This window comes from Anguilla rostrata, chromosome 14 (genome assembly GCF_018555375.3).
Source record: "Anguilla rostrata isolate EN2019 chromosome 14, ASM1855537v3, whole genome shotgun sequence".
NCBI lineage: Eukaryota > Metazoa > Chordata > Actinopteri > Anguilliformes > Anguillidae > Anguilla > Anguilla rostrata.
The window spans coordinates 28,077,667-28,094,791 of NC_057946.1; the positions used below are offsets into that span (position 1 = coordinate 28,077,667).

The 17,125-nt window shown below is 42.8% G+C and overlaps 1 protein-coding gene and 1 long non-coding RNA gene across 2 annotated transcripts; one reads left to right on the plus strand and one right to left on the minus strand.

The window, feature by feature from the left end:
* The first annotated feature begins 1 nt into the window (after position 1).
* On the plus strand, positions 2–9,763 carry LOC135239352 (uncharacterized). Its single transcript, XR_010325353.1, has 2 exons — positions 2–1,695; positions 3,447–9,763. It is a non-coding gene; the product is annotated as an uncharacterized LOC135239352 (long non-coding RNA).
* Positions 9,764–11,602: 1,839 nt separating this feature from the next.
* Positions 11,603–17,000, minus strand: orai1b (ORAI calcium release-activated calcium modulator 1b). The gene is made up of 2 exons (XM_064307950.1): positions 16,612–17,000; positions 11,603–13,914 (listed from the first exon to the last, which is right to left on the minus strand). The coding sequence occupies exons 1-2, from the start codon at positions 16,723–16,725 to the stop codon at positions 13,357–13,359; spliced, it is 672 nt and encodes a 223-aa protein (XP_064164020.1). The 5' UTR covers positions 16,726–17,000; the 3' UTR covers positions 11,603–13,356.
* Between the last annotated feature and the right edge of the window lie 125 nt (positions 17,001–17,125).

The following is a 17,125-nucleotide window of genomic DNA, read 5'->3' on the forward strand; positions in this document are numbered from 1 at the left end:
TCTCGCCAGCCGTTCAGGGCGTTTTGGGCTGACTGCTCACCACAGCCATATACGGGCGGAAAAACAATTTCGAGCTGGCAGGTCAGCGTCTTCACAAAAGGGGAATTTACGGACTGCTGTTTACGCGTTTTCTGCCAGTCTTTCGAGAGAATCATCGATGAAAAGATTCGACGTATTCTTGAATGAGTAATTTTCTGTATAGTAACCCAACCACATTAGATTAGTATCTTGGTTGTGTGTATGTGTGTGTTTAGGCAATAACGGCCTCGAGTGATTTCCAGGCAGTTACGCGATTAGGCAATTCGCTCGCCAGTAAATACAGTGCGTGCGATAATGTAATATAGCCGGTATGTAACGCTTATAACATTGTGTTCTTGTCCATCAGGCGTTGCAGGGGTACAATTGAGGGGCCAATAACGTATGCGTTTTATTTTACAGTTTTGAAAAATCAAAAATTGTATTAAAATAAGTTTATAAAATGTGCTTTAGGGCTGGAGAGCAGCTGAAATGTGCCCTTTTCTTTCAGAGTCGGTCAATTACAATGTGGGTCTGGCGCATTTCCTGGTGCGCAGCATGATCTGTGCTGCGCTGCGCTCCTACACTCCGAATACCACAACGGGCCACAGAGCGTTATCGGAATTATATTTAACCAAACTGCCCTTCACCTGGAAGACACATTGTAGCCAGACAGTGTTGGTCAATGTACGCGCGCTCCACCATGGACGTTTTTAAGCTTCGACGAACGACCTTGAAATGTGTTCCACCCCCCCAGCTGCCTCGCCTTTACTTGCGACAGCGGGTCACGAGGTCAGAGGTGTTTACGCGTTCTTTGGCTTCTTTGTGTCGGTGATTTTTCTACTGCGCTGTGCACTGAAAACGTTTTCAGGCTGAATGTTTCCCAAGCAGGGCTTATCCGCGGGAATGGCTATTTATTATTATTATTATTATTATTATTATTATTATTATTAGTAGTAGTAGTAGTAGTAGTAGTATTTAAGAGCTGTCTCGACTGTAAATCCTATACATTTGAATCAGCGATTAGACATGGGGAATTGTACAAGCTTTTGAAAAAATATGGTGGTTAAATCAACTATGGAAATTACTGCAATATCGAACCAAAAATGGGAAACCAAATCATTTTTCCATATGCCTTTTCACTGTCCTGTTTGTCAACGGTAGGTTCGCTGCTATACAAAAGAGTGATAACGTGACTTTCCGTATGGCTTATATACTGGGCAGTGCGGACCATTCCAGATAAAACGCGGCCCTTGTGTATGCTGTGGTGAAGCGTCTGTGCAGTCGGCTAACCGTGGTTCGTCATTCGGTACGCGTACAATTATCTAGTGTGCCACTGACGATGTCCTCAGGCGAGTGGTATGTTTGCCAAATATTTTTCCTTTATCTGTTCATAGTCAGTTCAATGGTCTGACGTTGTTTAAATAAATCCTGATTAAGACAACAGTATATGTGTGTGTGTTCTTTTAACCGCGTTCGACCACCGGGAAGACTAGACGAGCATTCTCCCTGATGTTAATTTCGTTTCGACCAACGGGCCCATTCTCCACATGGCCCTACTTGGACCCAGTTATGTCGGGGAAATGGGAAAGATTTCAATCACGTGTGTTTTTGTCGTTTAAAATGATAATGGACGAAAGAGGCAGTTCATTTGTCTCCAACGGAAACCAACTGGAATATGTATGTATCTACAACATAGGCCTGTTATCGTATATGTTGTTTCTGTGAAATTTTGTGTAGGAAGGAAATAACGAATTGTGAAAGTGTAGATGTTATTATTTGCACTTGTCATGTTTAATAACAGCATTTCCATGTACTCAACAATCGCTGACAATACATGGAACTAGTTTGAGGGTTTTGGGCATGGAAATGGACTAAACCCGAGGACAATAGCCTATTTTAGTTGTGTTGTTACCGTTTTAAACACACGCCCTTGAATCGGATAGCCTATTTGAGTGCTGTTACGGTTACCATGGTCACAGTGGTCTTAAATCTCATCCACAAACAGGCCTACCTCCTGTGAACAGCAAGCAGTAGCCTATTCTTGCTTACACACAGTAGTGTGCGCAATTTCACGTTTTGAATTCACTACATTTTGAAAAGCGAAATTTCATTATTTCTATCTTGTTTAATATTTTATTAAGGTTTAATATTTATTCAGGCATTTTTTCCAAAATAATTGCTGATTGTTTTTCAAGTATTAGGTGATAATCATTTCTGTATTTGGTTGGAATTATGCCATTGTTTTTTTTTTTCATTTCTGTAGTACAGCCTATCGGTAAAGCCCAGGACAAGTGAAATCAAATAAATATACCTATATATATTTACATCCCAGGAAATTTAATCAGTCAGATCGACTAATATTTAATTTTGTGCAACATGCTCTCGGGGAAATGATTCTTGTGGAAAAAGTGTACATTTTGTTCACTTACAGACCAGCAGGGGAAATCGGTGTCATCATAAATCAGGGGTTCTCAGCCTTACCCAGAAAGGGCCTGCGTGAGTGCAGGCATTTGTTTCAACCATGCAATAATACATTAGCCGCTTTTCCACTGCATGGTACAGGCTCGACTCAACTCTACTCGCTTTTGGTACCAGTTACTTCGTTTTCCACTGCAGATAGTACCCCCATCAATGTAGCTGGTCGTCCTTAGCGACGCCGCATGAAATGCGTTGCTCTGACCAATCAGTGGTCTGCAGTGTTTTTTTCACGGCACCTTTTGGTATCGCCTCAGCTCACTTGTAACCTCGACGGAGGTGATACCAAAAAAGTACCAGGTACTATCCACAACTTTTGCCCAATGGAAAACCAAAAAAGTTGAGTTGAGTAGAGTCGAGTTGAGTCGGTACCATGGGGTGGAAAAGCGGCTATTGTGATTCTGCTGATCTAGGTCCTTAGTGAAGATTTTAGTGGTTGATCAGCAGAATCTGGGTGTTTTACTGCTTGGTTGGAACAGAAGCCTCCACCCACATTGCCTCTTTCTGGATAATATTTAGGACCCCTGTCCTAAGTGCTTATCAAGTGGAAGCTTGCTCACTGAAACTAAACCATTTGTGGAAAATTAGGAGTTCAGAGACAAATCAAATGACAACAAGAAAAACCCGCCCTGGGTTAAATTAAATTTAGGGACGTTTAAAAGTTAGCCATACGTTGTGAACGACTAACTGACCAGGAGATTGGTTGTAACGAAAACTGGCGTACACAGTGTCCCCAGGATCGATTGGGCAGACAGTCCTCTAACTGATTCAGGAGTTCCAAAGCCCCCCCCCCCCCCATTGCTGTGTCAAAGGCCACATGAACAGATTGAACACAGCTGAAGAGGAGGCTATGTTTGTGTATAGGGTTAAGCAAACGTAAATTTTAACCTTTTGTTGAATCTACTCAATGACATGGACACATGTACCTCCTCCTCCCCTCCCTTCCCCCACAGACACACAGATATGCACGTAGCCTGTTCCCATAGAACAGGCTGTACTTTGCACATGTAAGTAAATATATTATTCTGTTATTCTCACTGTGTGGTACTGTGCTGTAAGTGGCAACATGACAGATAGAGACAGCTGACCTGGGGTTACCCAGTGTAATTTGAAGACCCTTAGAGCTCATGTTGGATCATACTCAAAGAATGCATTCTGTAAGATTAATTTCCCCCTCCTGTCTCATCAGAAAGAGAAGTTTTTTTTTTTAAGCAGCTTGTTGTCTCTGAGGCACGATTTTCTGAGATTAGATAAAGATTTATAAAATGTTGTTGTTATATCTGTATATATTTTAATTACTGGGGACAAAATCACCACTGCAAATTTGGCAGATTTTGCCACAAAAATGTGTTCTTTGAATGTACTGATTAACCAGAGCCTCTAGGCTGCACTAATTTTTTACAATAAATAAATAAATTAGTGCAGAGTAAATATTTACATTGTAGGCATTTAGCTGAGTCACTTACCATCATGGAATTATCATCATCATCATCATCATTGTTACCATCTCCACACTAATAAAAATCTAAACACTTGCACTTGTCATGATTGTGGTAATCCACAAATACATTTTTAAAAATTCAGGATATAGGAGCACCATGTTCTGTTATGGATGAAAGTCAAAATAACAGACACTTAGACTCACACTGAGATGTCATTGACATACAGCAGAAAACAAGCTTAAACAATGTGTGTCATTTTTTTCCAGGTAACATTTTCACTCTTGTTCCCAGTAAGCTGGTATCTATTTATGTCATACAGGTCATACAATGTTTTGGGGTGGGGTGTAAGAACCAATAATGTAATAATAACTGGCCAATAATGTAATATGTAAACTATAGTAATATGAAGCAATCAATGGAATAATGAATTGAAGTCATACATTCTTTATGGAATGTAGGCTCAGTACTTATATTTACAAAACTGAAGACCTTAAATGAGACGTTGATTTGACTAAAAGCAACTTTGACTGGAGCTATTTGGGAAGAATAACAAAAAAATGAAATCAGTCAAAAGACACATCATAATGTGATTAAAGAAAATCTGGAAACATTGAAATCAGCCATTAAGAATAATCAAAAACCCTCCAGCCACAAATCTCACAGAATTAATTGATAGAATAATTCCACTTAGATAAAATAGTTTCAGATTTTAGTCGCTAAAATTTCAACAAAAAATCACATGTTCCTAATGAAACCTGGAATTAAATGATTAAATGCTGAAAAATAGTAACCCTGCAATGCATGTAACTTCATCACTCAGTTACTCAGTCACAGACCTTCGCGTTTGTAGGGCTGGCCCCACTGTTGCGGTCCAGCCAAAAATAGGTGAATGCTAAGAAAAAACTGAAACACCTCCTCTAGTCCCCATCAATTCAAGTGACTATCTTGCCGTTACCAAAAATTTAGCTTGGTTATAGCCTGAATATAACTATTATACTTCTAAGTAAATTAGGTAATACATATTTCTAATAGAGGTGTCCAAGAAAGAATTATCTACATTCCTAGGATGTACATAGTTAAACCCAGACTATAACCAGCCTAAAGAGTAAATGGGGAGTGAAAACTGGCAACTAAAGACCAGCATTCCTCACATAGAAGTGTGGAGTGAGGTGGGGCTGTACCGTGAGTTCAGTGATTATTACGATATTACAATATTGAACATTAATGAGTTAGGAGAGCAGTTGGAACAGTCCATAGACCCCCGTCTCCTCTTGCTGGACACACAGGTAAAATTCTTACTCTACGCAGATGACCTGATTCTGCTGCCAACCACTGAAAAAGAAGGACAGAAGAACCTGCTCTGATTCAGGATTTCTGTCGGAAACCGGCCATCGACAGTCATCTTGAAACAAGACACGGTCACGATCTTCTAAAAAGGCCAGATGTCCAGAAACCGGTTCCAGCTTATTCAATGCAACACTGCTCTGGCACACGCACTAAATTACATTTACCTCGGTCTGGCAGTTACAGGACCAGGGAGCTTAAGCATGGCAGTGAATGCTTTTAAAAGAAAAGGCTGGAAAAGCACTCAGCAAAAAACTGTGATATACCAAATAAAATAAAAAACGGAGATATACCAATTCACATTTGCTTTAAAACTCTGACAGTGTTATATCCAGGCCATTTTACTATATGGACATGAGGCACAGGGTCCACTCAGTCAGCAAAGCTGTTCTTAATGGGACAGGCATCCAACAGAGACCCTGCATGTAGAATTCTGTAGCAAGATTCTACAAGTACAAAGGAAACCTCCTGATAATCCATGCATGGCTGAAATAGGCCATTATCTGTTAATGATTCATATCCAAAAAAAGAGCAGAAAAATTCTGGTTGCAACTCGTTTCAAGTCCTCAGGACACATCGCGGTATGGCCGTGTATTTCTTCCTTTTGCCTCACTCAGTGAGAGGATCAGACCTAGCACCGCTTGTACTGTGGCTACCGTGACCAATAGAAACCAAGAGCAACAGGAGCTGGAGCTGTTCCAGTCACGTTGTGTCCCCAAAGCAGCTTTGATGTGGACAGAGGAGAGGCATTCATGTGCAGCATGAAATGGACTGGAACAGGAAGTCAGGAACAGGAAGTCAGCAGCTTTTTTTTTTTGGGTGTCGCCTTAAGTTTCATTTGAACCCCCTGTCCACTTTTCACCTGACCTACACCAATGGCCATCTCCATGGAAATGCATTCTTCCAGGAGGGCGATAGCTGGACCATTGTATTTGAAGAGAGACTGGAAGACACAACATTTTGTTAGCCTAGCTTAAATGAGATTTAGAGCTGGGATTTAATTGAGGTATTTAACATTCTACGGAGGCTTAATCAGGCGAAATGTGGAAATTACTCCAAACTATAGTCTGTCTCACAGACACAGGCAAAGCTCTTTTGAAAGCAAATTTCTCATTGACACCAGACACCAGTTGCACACTGCTGACTAATGCTGAAGTGCACATTGGACAGGGCAGAGGCTGATTTCTGCTTGCTGGTGATAGAGAATCTTTTTTGAGCCTCTTTAGAATGGGTAGGAAGCAGTGCAGAGCTCAGGGTCTCATTGATGATTGGCTGTGCCTGGTGATGTCACAACGCAGAATGTAGACAGAGGCAGCATTGTGCAATGCATTCTTGTGTTCTGCGTACTTTCATACTCAATAGTACATTTTCTCAAACCTAGTTAGAACATACTTCATAGTTTGCCGGAGTGCAAACATACTTCAGTTTTGTTACATGTGGAACACATGTGGCCTGTCAGTATACCTTTGACCTGACAGGAAAGACAAAATTACTTGTACTGTATAAGTACTTGATTGTTTCGTAGCATCAAAACCAATAAATTCTCAATAACCAGGTCCTTCTTGCTACCAAGTGAAATACATCAATATTGTTAGCTATCATTAGCATGCTAGCTACGATGGATGACAAGTTAGGACTAATCTGTGGTTATTTTATTGCAGTTACTGCTGCTGTCACTTGGTACTATTGTATATTGAATGTACTAACTGTCAAAAACATATTATGGAAAATAACACAAAATCATTAGCTAAGTTACTTTTGTAGTGGTTACATGTAGAAACAAGTAGGTCGGACAGGAGATGGTAGAAGTTGCTCCTGTTTCCTCAGAGCAAATGGGAATGCTGGTTTTCCCTTCAACCCACTGCCGGAGGTCAGAGGTCAGAGCAGTGGAATGCAGTCAACCTGAATGAAGCCAGTGGAATGCAAAGGGACAGTGTTACCATGGCAATTGTGGGGGCAGGGGTGTTTTGTGCAAAGGGGATGTCGATAACAGTAGTGTAAACAGTCATTGACCAAAGGGCAGTGTAGACCCAATAACACAGCACACTCTCTCTTCCCCTTTCCCCCTCCCTCCCTCCCTCCCTCCCTTCCTCTCTCTTTCTCTCTCTCCCTACCTGCCTGAGCAGATTGTATGTGTGAGGAGAGGTGTTAATGTTGGTCTATATGAGTGGGGTGTGTTTGTATGATTCTCTGGTTGTAGGAGCGGACAGTGCAGCACGGGTTGATGTGTGTGAATCTTACACAGTTCTGATAACACAGCTCGTCTTCTACTGTTTACTGTGCTTTATTGACTGAAAGGCCTGTGGGCAGAAGCGATCGCAGACTCTGGAACTCATCGCCGCAGACACATAAACAACACAATTGTACAATTAAAATGTGTCCAAAATTTTTTTTTTTTTAAATTAAGTTTAAGAATTTTGCAGCCCAGAGAAAGTTGTGTCCCTAAATGACTGCGTAGTGTTTATCCCAGTGGCCGGCTCTGGCTGTGGGGGCTTGGTGACCCACTACGGACCCCACCCCTGCCCTCTCTTCTCCCACAGTGGCACCCAAAGGTCAGTCACTTTGGCCGAGGAGCTCCCGTCATCCTCATCGGCTACAAGACAGACCTGCGCAAAAACAAAGAGAGAAGCAGGAAACCAAGGGCCATGAATCTGGTACCTACCACATACACACAGGTACATATAACTATCAGCCACACACAGGTAAACACACATACACACATACACACACACACAAAAACACACAGGCCTATCACCTGTGGAAAGGTGGTCATGTGGCCTAAACACAGGAATGATCCTCTATCACCTACACCTATCACAGCTACACAGGTACTGTTTTAGGATCACTAAGCATGGGTCTTTGGTCTCTGGCTTGGGCTTTCATATAAGCTTTGACCTGCGCTGGTCTGGTGTGATCCATATTTATCCAGTTTTGTCTGTGCTGGTCTGAATTTGTCTGGTCACATCTGCACTAATCTGTGCTGATCTGGCGCTGGTCTGGTACCTGCATGTGTTGGTCTGTACTGGATTGTTAATGGTGTGTGGTTATCTGTACTGGACTGTGCTGGTCCACGCTAGTCTCTGTTGTTTCAGAAAATGAGACAGGTAAAATGGTATAGACCTGTATCTGGAGTGTCTGGCAAGGTGCCCAGGACTGTGGAGGACTTAAAGAGAAGCCAACCAACAACCCCCGACCTCCAACTGCAGGCCTAGACATGCCTGGAAGAGGAAGTGGGTGTGTTCCATCCTGGGGCAAGATGAAGAGGAAGAGGGTGTTTTTCGATTCCCATGTTTGAGTATTGGATGGTGAAAGTGCTGCCTGCACCTTCAATGCCAGCATGTTTTGTTTGGCAGAAGCGTGTGCAGTCCTGCGATTGGCTCAGGTTGCAGTGCTCCTGCATACCGACTGGCTCAGTTTAAAGACTCTTTAAGGTTGACAGTACACCAAGACAGCAATAGCCAGACTTTCTTAGCCAAAGGAGACTCCCTTCTTACATAGGGTTGCCAGATTCCCATTTTTTGATCAGAATCGGTTTGTGGTCCTCAGTGGATAATATATTGTCTGATCTGAGTAATTATTTAAGAAGAAATTGCCTTTAGTTTGCAATAAATTACGAGTCTTCATTATACCCGTGTCGTTCGTGATTAAGCTTCTGGGTGTGCATGTACGTTGTCCTGTTTTCACAATTCTAAATCTGGCAACCCTATCCCTGCAGCTGCCACGTCTGTCAAAGGTCAAATGTCTTTTTCCTGGGATTTTCAGGAAAAATGGGTCCAACTAATTTACTCCTGGACTTGCAATTTTACACTGGTTTAAATGAACAGTCTTTACTGCAAAAGGAGACATTTTTGATGTTAAAAGCATGTAAATTGTCCGACTTTCAATGTGATTTTACATTGCATAAAGTATTTCACCATTGAGCAAATGTAAATAATGTACCCAATGGAAGATATGGTAATATTATGTTTTTAGAAATACATGTTGCATTTTAGCATACTAAAAATGTATTCCTATATATATATATATAACCTAATGTTTTTGATATATTGATTTTATAAATGTGTGCAGCAGCTGAAAAAGCAATGATTCCTGACAGAACACATGCCACCAGCATGTCCGTTCTTGTGGAACTCTACAGATCAAGATTTTTTAAATAAAAAAAACTTACTCAAGCATACATCTCCACCTCAGAGTTAAGGTAATGTGAAGGTACACTTTATATTCTACGGAGTATATCAAGTCTGATACATAACATTATGCTCAGTGTACATTATTTTATTTGGCATTTGTTTTAATATCCTGTCCTGCATGTGATTAATAAGAATGATATATTTGTTATAAGTTCTCCTCCAGTTCTGTTGAAATCAATAGTGTCTTATATGGTGATCGCAGAATTATCTAAATCTCTTAAAATGTTTCAAGATATTAATGATCCAGTAACATATACTGTATATTGAGTAAAAGAGCAATAAAATGAACCCTGACCCCTGCCGTATTTATTACATATATAATTGTTCAGAAGTTATGTTTTACAGGAAGTCAAAGTTGTTTAACTGTATAAATTATGGGTTTAGTGGAATTATAAGGACAACTGCTCAGGAGTCCTGCAACAGTGCTGACTAGTGGTGAAACTGTGATACTGCATGTTCATCAAAATCTTAGCCGCAGCCAGCAGACACATCGTATACCTGTGATAATTTTCTCTGGTGTTCAGACCTGGGTTACAACTATTTCAGATCCTTTAACCCATTAGACTTCAGTAAACGTTACTTGACAATTTAATTAGAATTTTAAAACAAACACATATTTAAACCAATAGTCAGAATATTCTATCAAAAATCTGAACGTTTGATGTAGGCTACTTTACCCACATTTAAGGATTTATTTTGACATTTATCGTACTTGTTCCCTCCCCCATACACACACACACACACACACACAAAAACAGAAAAAATGAATGACAGATTAGATCCAAATCTACTGAACTGAAACAGATTAATGGTGCATATTTCCTGATGCTCACCGTACAAAATGTGGATTGATGCAGATCAGTGGGGTTTCCCCCACATGCTGGGTACAAATTGCAGTCTCTCAATACAAAATGGCACTGTGTTTAGCACTTCATATGCTTTCTTAGCAATATAACAGGCTCTCAAATGATCTATAAATTACGGTGCATACAGGAGCCACTGCATTATGAACACTAGTATTTAACCTGGCTTTGAACTGTGACAGGCTGACTGTTCCATACCAGTCTGATAATAATTGGTGTTCCGGAGTAGCCGGGCAGTTCTGTACTAGCCTGGCTTCTCTGTAGTTGTCTTGCTATTCCAGACTATCTGTATAATTCTGCACTAGCTCTGTGCAGAGGTAGTTGGGACAGGCGGTGTTTATGTGGACAACCCTGCAATGTAGAAGTGAAACTGTGAATCTGGACCTATTTCTGACCCATTCTGTGTGGAGTGTGTGTCTGTATTTATCAGCCTAGCCTGACGGTGCACAGGCTTGATCCATTACAGAGGGTACCAGTTAGGAACAATAACGGGTGAATTGGGCTGCCAGGTGGACCGTCCATCTTATCCGCTTGCCATGAGTGCACTGAAGCACCCCAGAAATTTGGCACCGAGTCCTGACCGAGGGCTGACAGTGTCTGTGAGCCCGCCTGGCGACCTGTAAAACGCCCAAAACACACAGAAACCGCCCTGGTTTATTTTTCGGTAAGACCAAACAGCACGCGTTTCTGATCGGCTTACAGACACTGTGTGGCCGAGTTGAGCTAAATGTGTCCTAGGTGAATTTTTACTGGCTACATTTTTTTTTATTTTTAACTTTTACTTTACTGGCTCTCTTATTCTGTGGAGTCTCTAAAATGTAACCTCACAGTGAGGGATGAGGGAATAATGCCTCCATTAAAACAGTTTTGAAAAAAATACATAAGACAAAAACTCACACAAGGTTTCTGGAAAATTTTTTGATAATCCATATGGTGCCCCGAGTCACCCATTTAGTAACCTGAAAGAGGTCAAATACAACATACATAGCCCACACTCCCCATAGAATCCTTCTTTAACAAACAAAACCATGGAATAAATGGTCATGTGGGAGCTATCTTATAGAAATACTATGATGATAAATGATAAATGTCTACTTTTACTATCCAAATTAATGCTTAGACAACTGAACCCCCACTCCCCCCCCCCCCTTACATCCTCACGTGCACACACACACACTCTGTCTTCCCCTCAGATTTAGCCCATTCTGGACTCATCCTGGCATGCAGATGAAGCACGAAGATCAAACAGAAGAATTACCATTCACTTGAATGGATTCAAAGCATGTTTATATTTTTTCTAAATTTAAAATATTTAAATAGACAAGACTGATAGAAGTGCTGTTCATTTTCCAGGTGCAAACTAGCAGGCAAAATCTTCAAAAAAAGGGGGAAAAAATAGGTGCAGACACAAACTTAAACAAACACTAAAAAACTGTACAAAAGATACAGTACAACTATACACCACTCGACATTAAATACATTTAAAACAGTTCATACATGTACATTTGGCAAACCAAAATCAAAAATTTACCAAACAAGCTGATTACATTCAATCACCGGGACACACATTCTGGAAGGTATCAAAATGAAAGGCGTAAAAACAAATCCATCCTATGAAGATTCTAACCAGTCAGGGGCCTGATTATGCTCAACTAACTATCCAATCAGCTGTGTACAGACACCATCGTGCAGCCATCTTTGAAGGGAGACTTGCTGAGATTATTGACAACAGAGTGACTAACACCATGTTGTGTGGAGCTACAATGAGTGGTCAATCCTTGGCAACAAACTTAAGGTACCAATCAAAACGTTTTGCTCTACGAATCCACAATTACTTCAAATCAGTGATTTAGGAGTCTCATACCTCTGCCTCTAAATCACTCTCCCATCACTAGCTCATGTAACGCCACGTAATTTGGCACACACATCATTAAGGCACAGTTTCAAAGTACCTTTCTGGGACATAACTGATCAAAGTGGTTAATCCACAGCTGATAACATTTTGTGTACAGACACAAAATGTTTTACTGTGGACAAATCTAAGAGAGATCTGGTGTTGGTGACTACGGCTGATAAGCTAATTGAGCCGGAGGTAACTTGTGGAAACAAATTCCTGCACACACACCGGTCCTCCACAAAATGGAAGTGGCTTAGTGTGTTAACCCAGGAGTCTGAAACGAAATTCCCAGGGGGCCGCAGTGTCAGTGGGCTTTTGTAGTTTCCTTTCAGTCAGCTGCCAATTAAGGCGATTAAGGCATGTGGATATTCTAGCCAATCAATGACTTCTAATTAATCACTGGTGCCAGGGTCATACCAAAAAGCCAGCAGACACCACGGCCCTCTGGGAACTGGAGTTAGACATTTGAGTGCGTGCCTGAAACCAAAAAGTCAACATCCAAAAGACCAAGATCTTTTAACAGCAGTTGAATGACAGAGAAAGAAATTTGAAATTTTAGATTTTTTTTTCTCTTTTTTGTAAAAACTTGGCACATAAATTCTTCTTTATGGCTAAAGTTCATGATTGAAAATTCTTCATTCAATGAATTGTAAAAATGTATGGCACTTCCACTGACAAACCTGTTATATCTTAAAAAAAATACACATACTTTGTGTATTTAAAATCTCTCTTGTAAGCAGCAGAAAAAATATTTTAGAAATTTTAACTTTTTTCAATTTTAACATCCTTACAGTCTGCACATGCACGGCAGATCAACACACTGAGTAGTCAAGTCTTAATAACTGTGACTACAGACAGAATGTCCATTTCAGGCAAGAAGAAGCATGTGCCTTATTAGGGAAATGGGCGGAGGGAGAGAGGGCGGGGCTTCGTTAGGGGAATCGGGCAGAGGGAGAGAGGGCGGGGCTTCGTCAGGGGAATCGGGCAGAGGGAGAGAGGGCGGGGCTTCGTCAGGGGAATCGGGCAGAGGGAGAGAGGGCGGGGCTTCGTCAGGGGAATCGGGCAGAGGGAGAGAGGGCGGGGCTTCGTCAGGGGAATCGGACAGAGGGAGAGAGGGCGGGGCTTCGTCAGGGATATTGGGCGGCGGGGGGCAGGTTGGCAGCCTCTCCTCGTTGGTCCAGCTCGTTCTGCAGCCTGGTCAGGTTCGACAGCTCCTCCAGCTCCTGGAACTGCCGGTCGGTCTTGTGGCTGACGAGCGAGCGGTAGAAGTGGACGGCGAAGACGATGAAGACCAGGCCGAAGGGCACCATGATGGAGGTGGAGGTGATGGCGGCAGCCACGCCCTCCGAGATGGTGCCGTTCTTCTGCCCCGACTGCGGCTTGATGGGCAGGAACTTGACCCAGCAGAGCAGCACCACCTCGGCCAGAAAAAGCAGTGTGCCGATGACGGTGGAGAAGGCCCAGGCCAGCTCGATGTGGTGGTGCATGCGCTCGTGGGGGGACTCGCGCACCGAGTTGAGGTTGTGCACGTTGCTGACGGCCTCGATGTTGGGCAGGATGCAGGTGCTCACCATCAGGGCGAAGAGGTGCACGGCCACCAGCACCGTGGTGCAGGCGCTGAAGGCTATCAGCAGCCCCGGGGGGTAGTCGTGGTTACGCTCCAGCTGGACCTCCACCATGGCCACCTGCGGAGCGGCACAGAGCACACGCGCTTTACGGCAGGGCCGAACGCTCGACGGCAGACGCACGCGCTTTACGGCAGACGCACGTGGTTTACTGCAGAGCCGCCATTTCAGCAGGGCGCACTGCTTCATGGGAGGGTCCGAAGGCTCTACCTTTAAGCCACGTCATTCAGAGAACAGTGTGCTTTACTGCAGAAGTAACAGCAAAACCATATTTACTGCAGTGCCACACGCTTTATGGCAAGGCCAACACTTTACAACAGCGGTACCTGCAAAACAATACACAGTACATGCTCTGCAATAGGACTAAAGGCTTTACAGCAGAGCCACGTGCTTCTCAACCAAACCACATCCTTTATGAGCAAGCCACCACAGAAATGATGTACAAAGATATTACAGGTACTTCCGTAGGCCAACCAGAGGTTTACTTCAGTATTGTTAACATTGCAAACACCATTTCCTTTCAGTTAAAGCCGAAACATTCCAAATTGTACACCTCGTCACAAGCTACCATGGCCCCGCCACTTCCTGTTACTAATCAAAGTCTTCTGTCGTTAAGGAAAACAGGACAAGGAATAAAATGTCAGGGCTGACTATGATCAGTCTATAGCAGGGCTGCCCAAACCTGTTCCTGGAGATTTATCGTCCTGTAGGTCTTCAGTTTAACCCTCAAACTATTGCCAAAAATTCACAAGAGATGGGAAGGGGGTTCCTCAGGGACTGTGGTTACCCAGGGCCCAGAGTTTTGTGCACACCCTGAAGCAGAGAGACATGCTTCATAGCAAAAGCCACCAACTAAACACACATAACGATTAATCGCAGAGGCATGCTTTATTTGCAAAAAACGTATGGCAGAGCCACCATTAAAACCACGCACTTGTAACACACAATATGGCAGAATCATACACTTTAACCGCATGCTTTTACATCAGGGCCACAAACTGCAAAATGATGTAGACACAGCACACTTTACAGCAGAACCATGCGCTTTATGGCAGGAAACGAGGCCCAAAGACCAGGACACAAGTGCCCTTTACACAGTATCTAGGCCTGCACTTTACCCTGATGACTGCACCTTAGTAAATCAGCCTCCATTCAGCTACCGTATGGCTGCCAAGGATGACAGAACCAGTGAGAAAGGTGTTGCCATGGCAGCATTCACACCACAGGCAACTGCTGAATTTGGACATTTCCTACTGTGTTGTGGACAAAACCCATCCAGTGGTTAGAATGAATTTACCCCTGGGCTCAGTGAGCAAACCCTACAAAGCTTTTATTAATGTTGACTGGGGAGTTCTGCAGAATGTGCAGCAGCAAACTGTGGTATGTAGTTCACAAAATCGCTGAATTCACAAGATAAAGCTGTAGAGACTACTTTAAAATCAGGGTTACAGACACCTGTCTCTGTTGGCGGTAGACCCACGATACGGCTCAGACACACACGCGCCACAACCTTCTCTCTGGGTCTGTAAACGGACCGGATATCACAATCTCCAACTCCAACAGTCACTCCAACTGAGTTATATTCTATGGGACGAACCAGTAGTTCAGACCACAGGAAGTAGCAGTTTCTCTTGAGAACTCAATCCACAAAACAGCACTCTTTCTTATTTAAAATATTGCAGTGGTTAACATGGTGTCATAATAAACACTTCTTGAGAAGGAAGGCAACTAGTCCAAATCCTGCTTTATGTCTAAATAGGTCAAGAACTACACCCAGTTTTTTAAAAATCGACCCCCCTACCCCACGTGCAGCAACTGCGAAACGCATCACCACCATCCTGCAGTGCACACAAGAGGCCGAAAAACTGCGATTAGTTTCCAGCCATACGCCGGTATTTAATTAAACACCGTTAAATGATCTCTCAGTTCACCGTAATACGGTGGTAAGTTGTGATGCCAGCTGCAGCCAGACGGTGACTAAAATCAGACTCCAATTGACTCGCAGAACACTACCGATAATGCCGTAAAAGAACTGATCAATGCAACTGTAGCTGTGTGATGCAGAGCTCTGATTTAAAAAAAAAAAAAATAGAGCCGCACACTGTGATTAACTTAACTCTTTCAGTTCAGGATGCAATTTTTTTTTTTAAATGCAAAGGCGGCAAAATATATAGTTAGCAAACTATAGACAATATGATAGTGTAGCCATAATATTCGTGGTTAATTTAAATTCCGAGTTATACGGGATTGTGGAGCCCCGGTCATGACATAATACTGCAATATAAGAAATTTCATAAAAGATAAGGGTAGCGTACATACGTTTAATTCGTTGTTGGAGCAGATAACTAACAGCTGCATTGTTTAAATGTTACATTCTAAAAGTAAATATTTATCCAACGAAATGTGGCCCCTGATTTCAAGCTAGCTACTGTCAAAACGGCGCTCGGTTGACAGGTGTCTCCTGACTTCAAAGTGATTCACGAGTAGAAGGCATGGCAGGTAAATCGTGGTTTTTGGATGATTAGCAAACTAAGGAAAACATCATTCGCGCTACTTTTAACAGAACATCAAAAGAAAACAACTGGCTGCGTTTAAACACTGGATTCCCGGAGCAATGGGTTAGTCTACACAATAAATGAACCCTCCAACTGTAAACTTTTTGACTAGAGCACTGTCCCCTCCCAATCAAAATGAGTGCGACTAAGAATATATAAATAAATATGGCGAGCTAATTTAGTACAAGCGCATCGGACCTACCATTGCGAAACCCGAGAGAAGAGCTGACGTCCGACTGGAAGCCTTTAGCTTCGCTCGGCTCAAGTACAGCTTCCTCCAGGAGAGAGCCTGAAGCGAATGCTCGTTCAGGCTCATCGCAGCTTCACTCTCCGCTATTCCCGCCCGAACCGCGTCCCCTGCGCACCGTTCTCTCTCTGCAAGAACACCCGACGACAGCAATTCATCAGACTGGGCGCAGTTTAAGCTGGTGCGATATGTGTGAGAATGCCGGACCCAGGTAACTTTTCAACACCCAACTACTACAATTACAGGTCCCCTACAGCTATCAAACCACTTTCTCAGGAAACTGCACCCCGAGTTACCCAGAAGTCTATGCGGCAGAGCGCTGTGTTACACTCCGCCTTCAGCTGTCACAGGCGGTAGGGATGGTTGGTCCTGTTCAGTTCCCACCGCTCTTCAAATTCTAAATTACAGTAACAGATACGCGTTACCTGCACTATCATCCTATTGGTGAACAATGAGCACACGCATATAA

Coding starts and splice junctions, on each gene's coding strand:
- orai1b (XM_064307950.1), bottom strand. CDS start 16,725: ATGAGCCTGAACGAGCATTCGCTTCAGGCTCTCTCCTGGAGGAAGCTG. Junction 13,915..16,611: donor TTCTCTCGGGTTTCGCAATG/GTAGGTCCGATG, acceptor GCCGCTCCGCAG/GTGGCCATGGTGGAGGTCCA.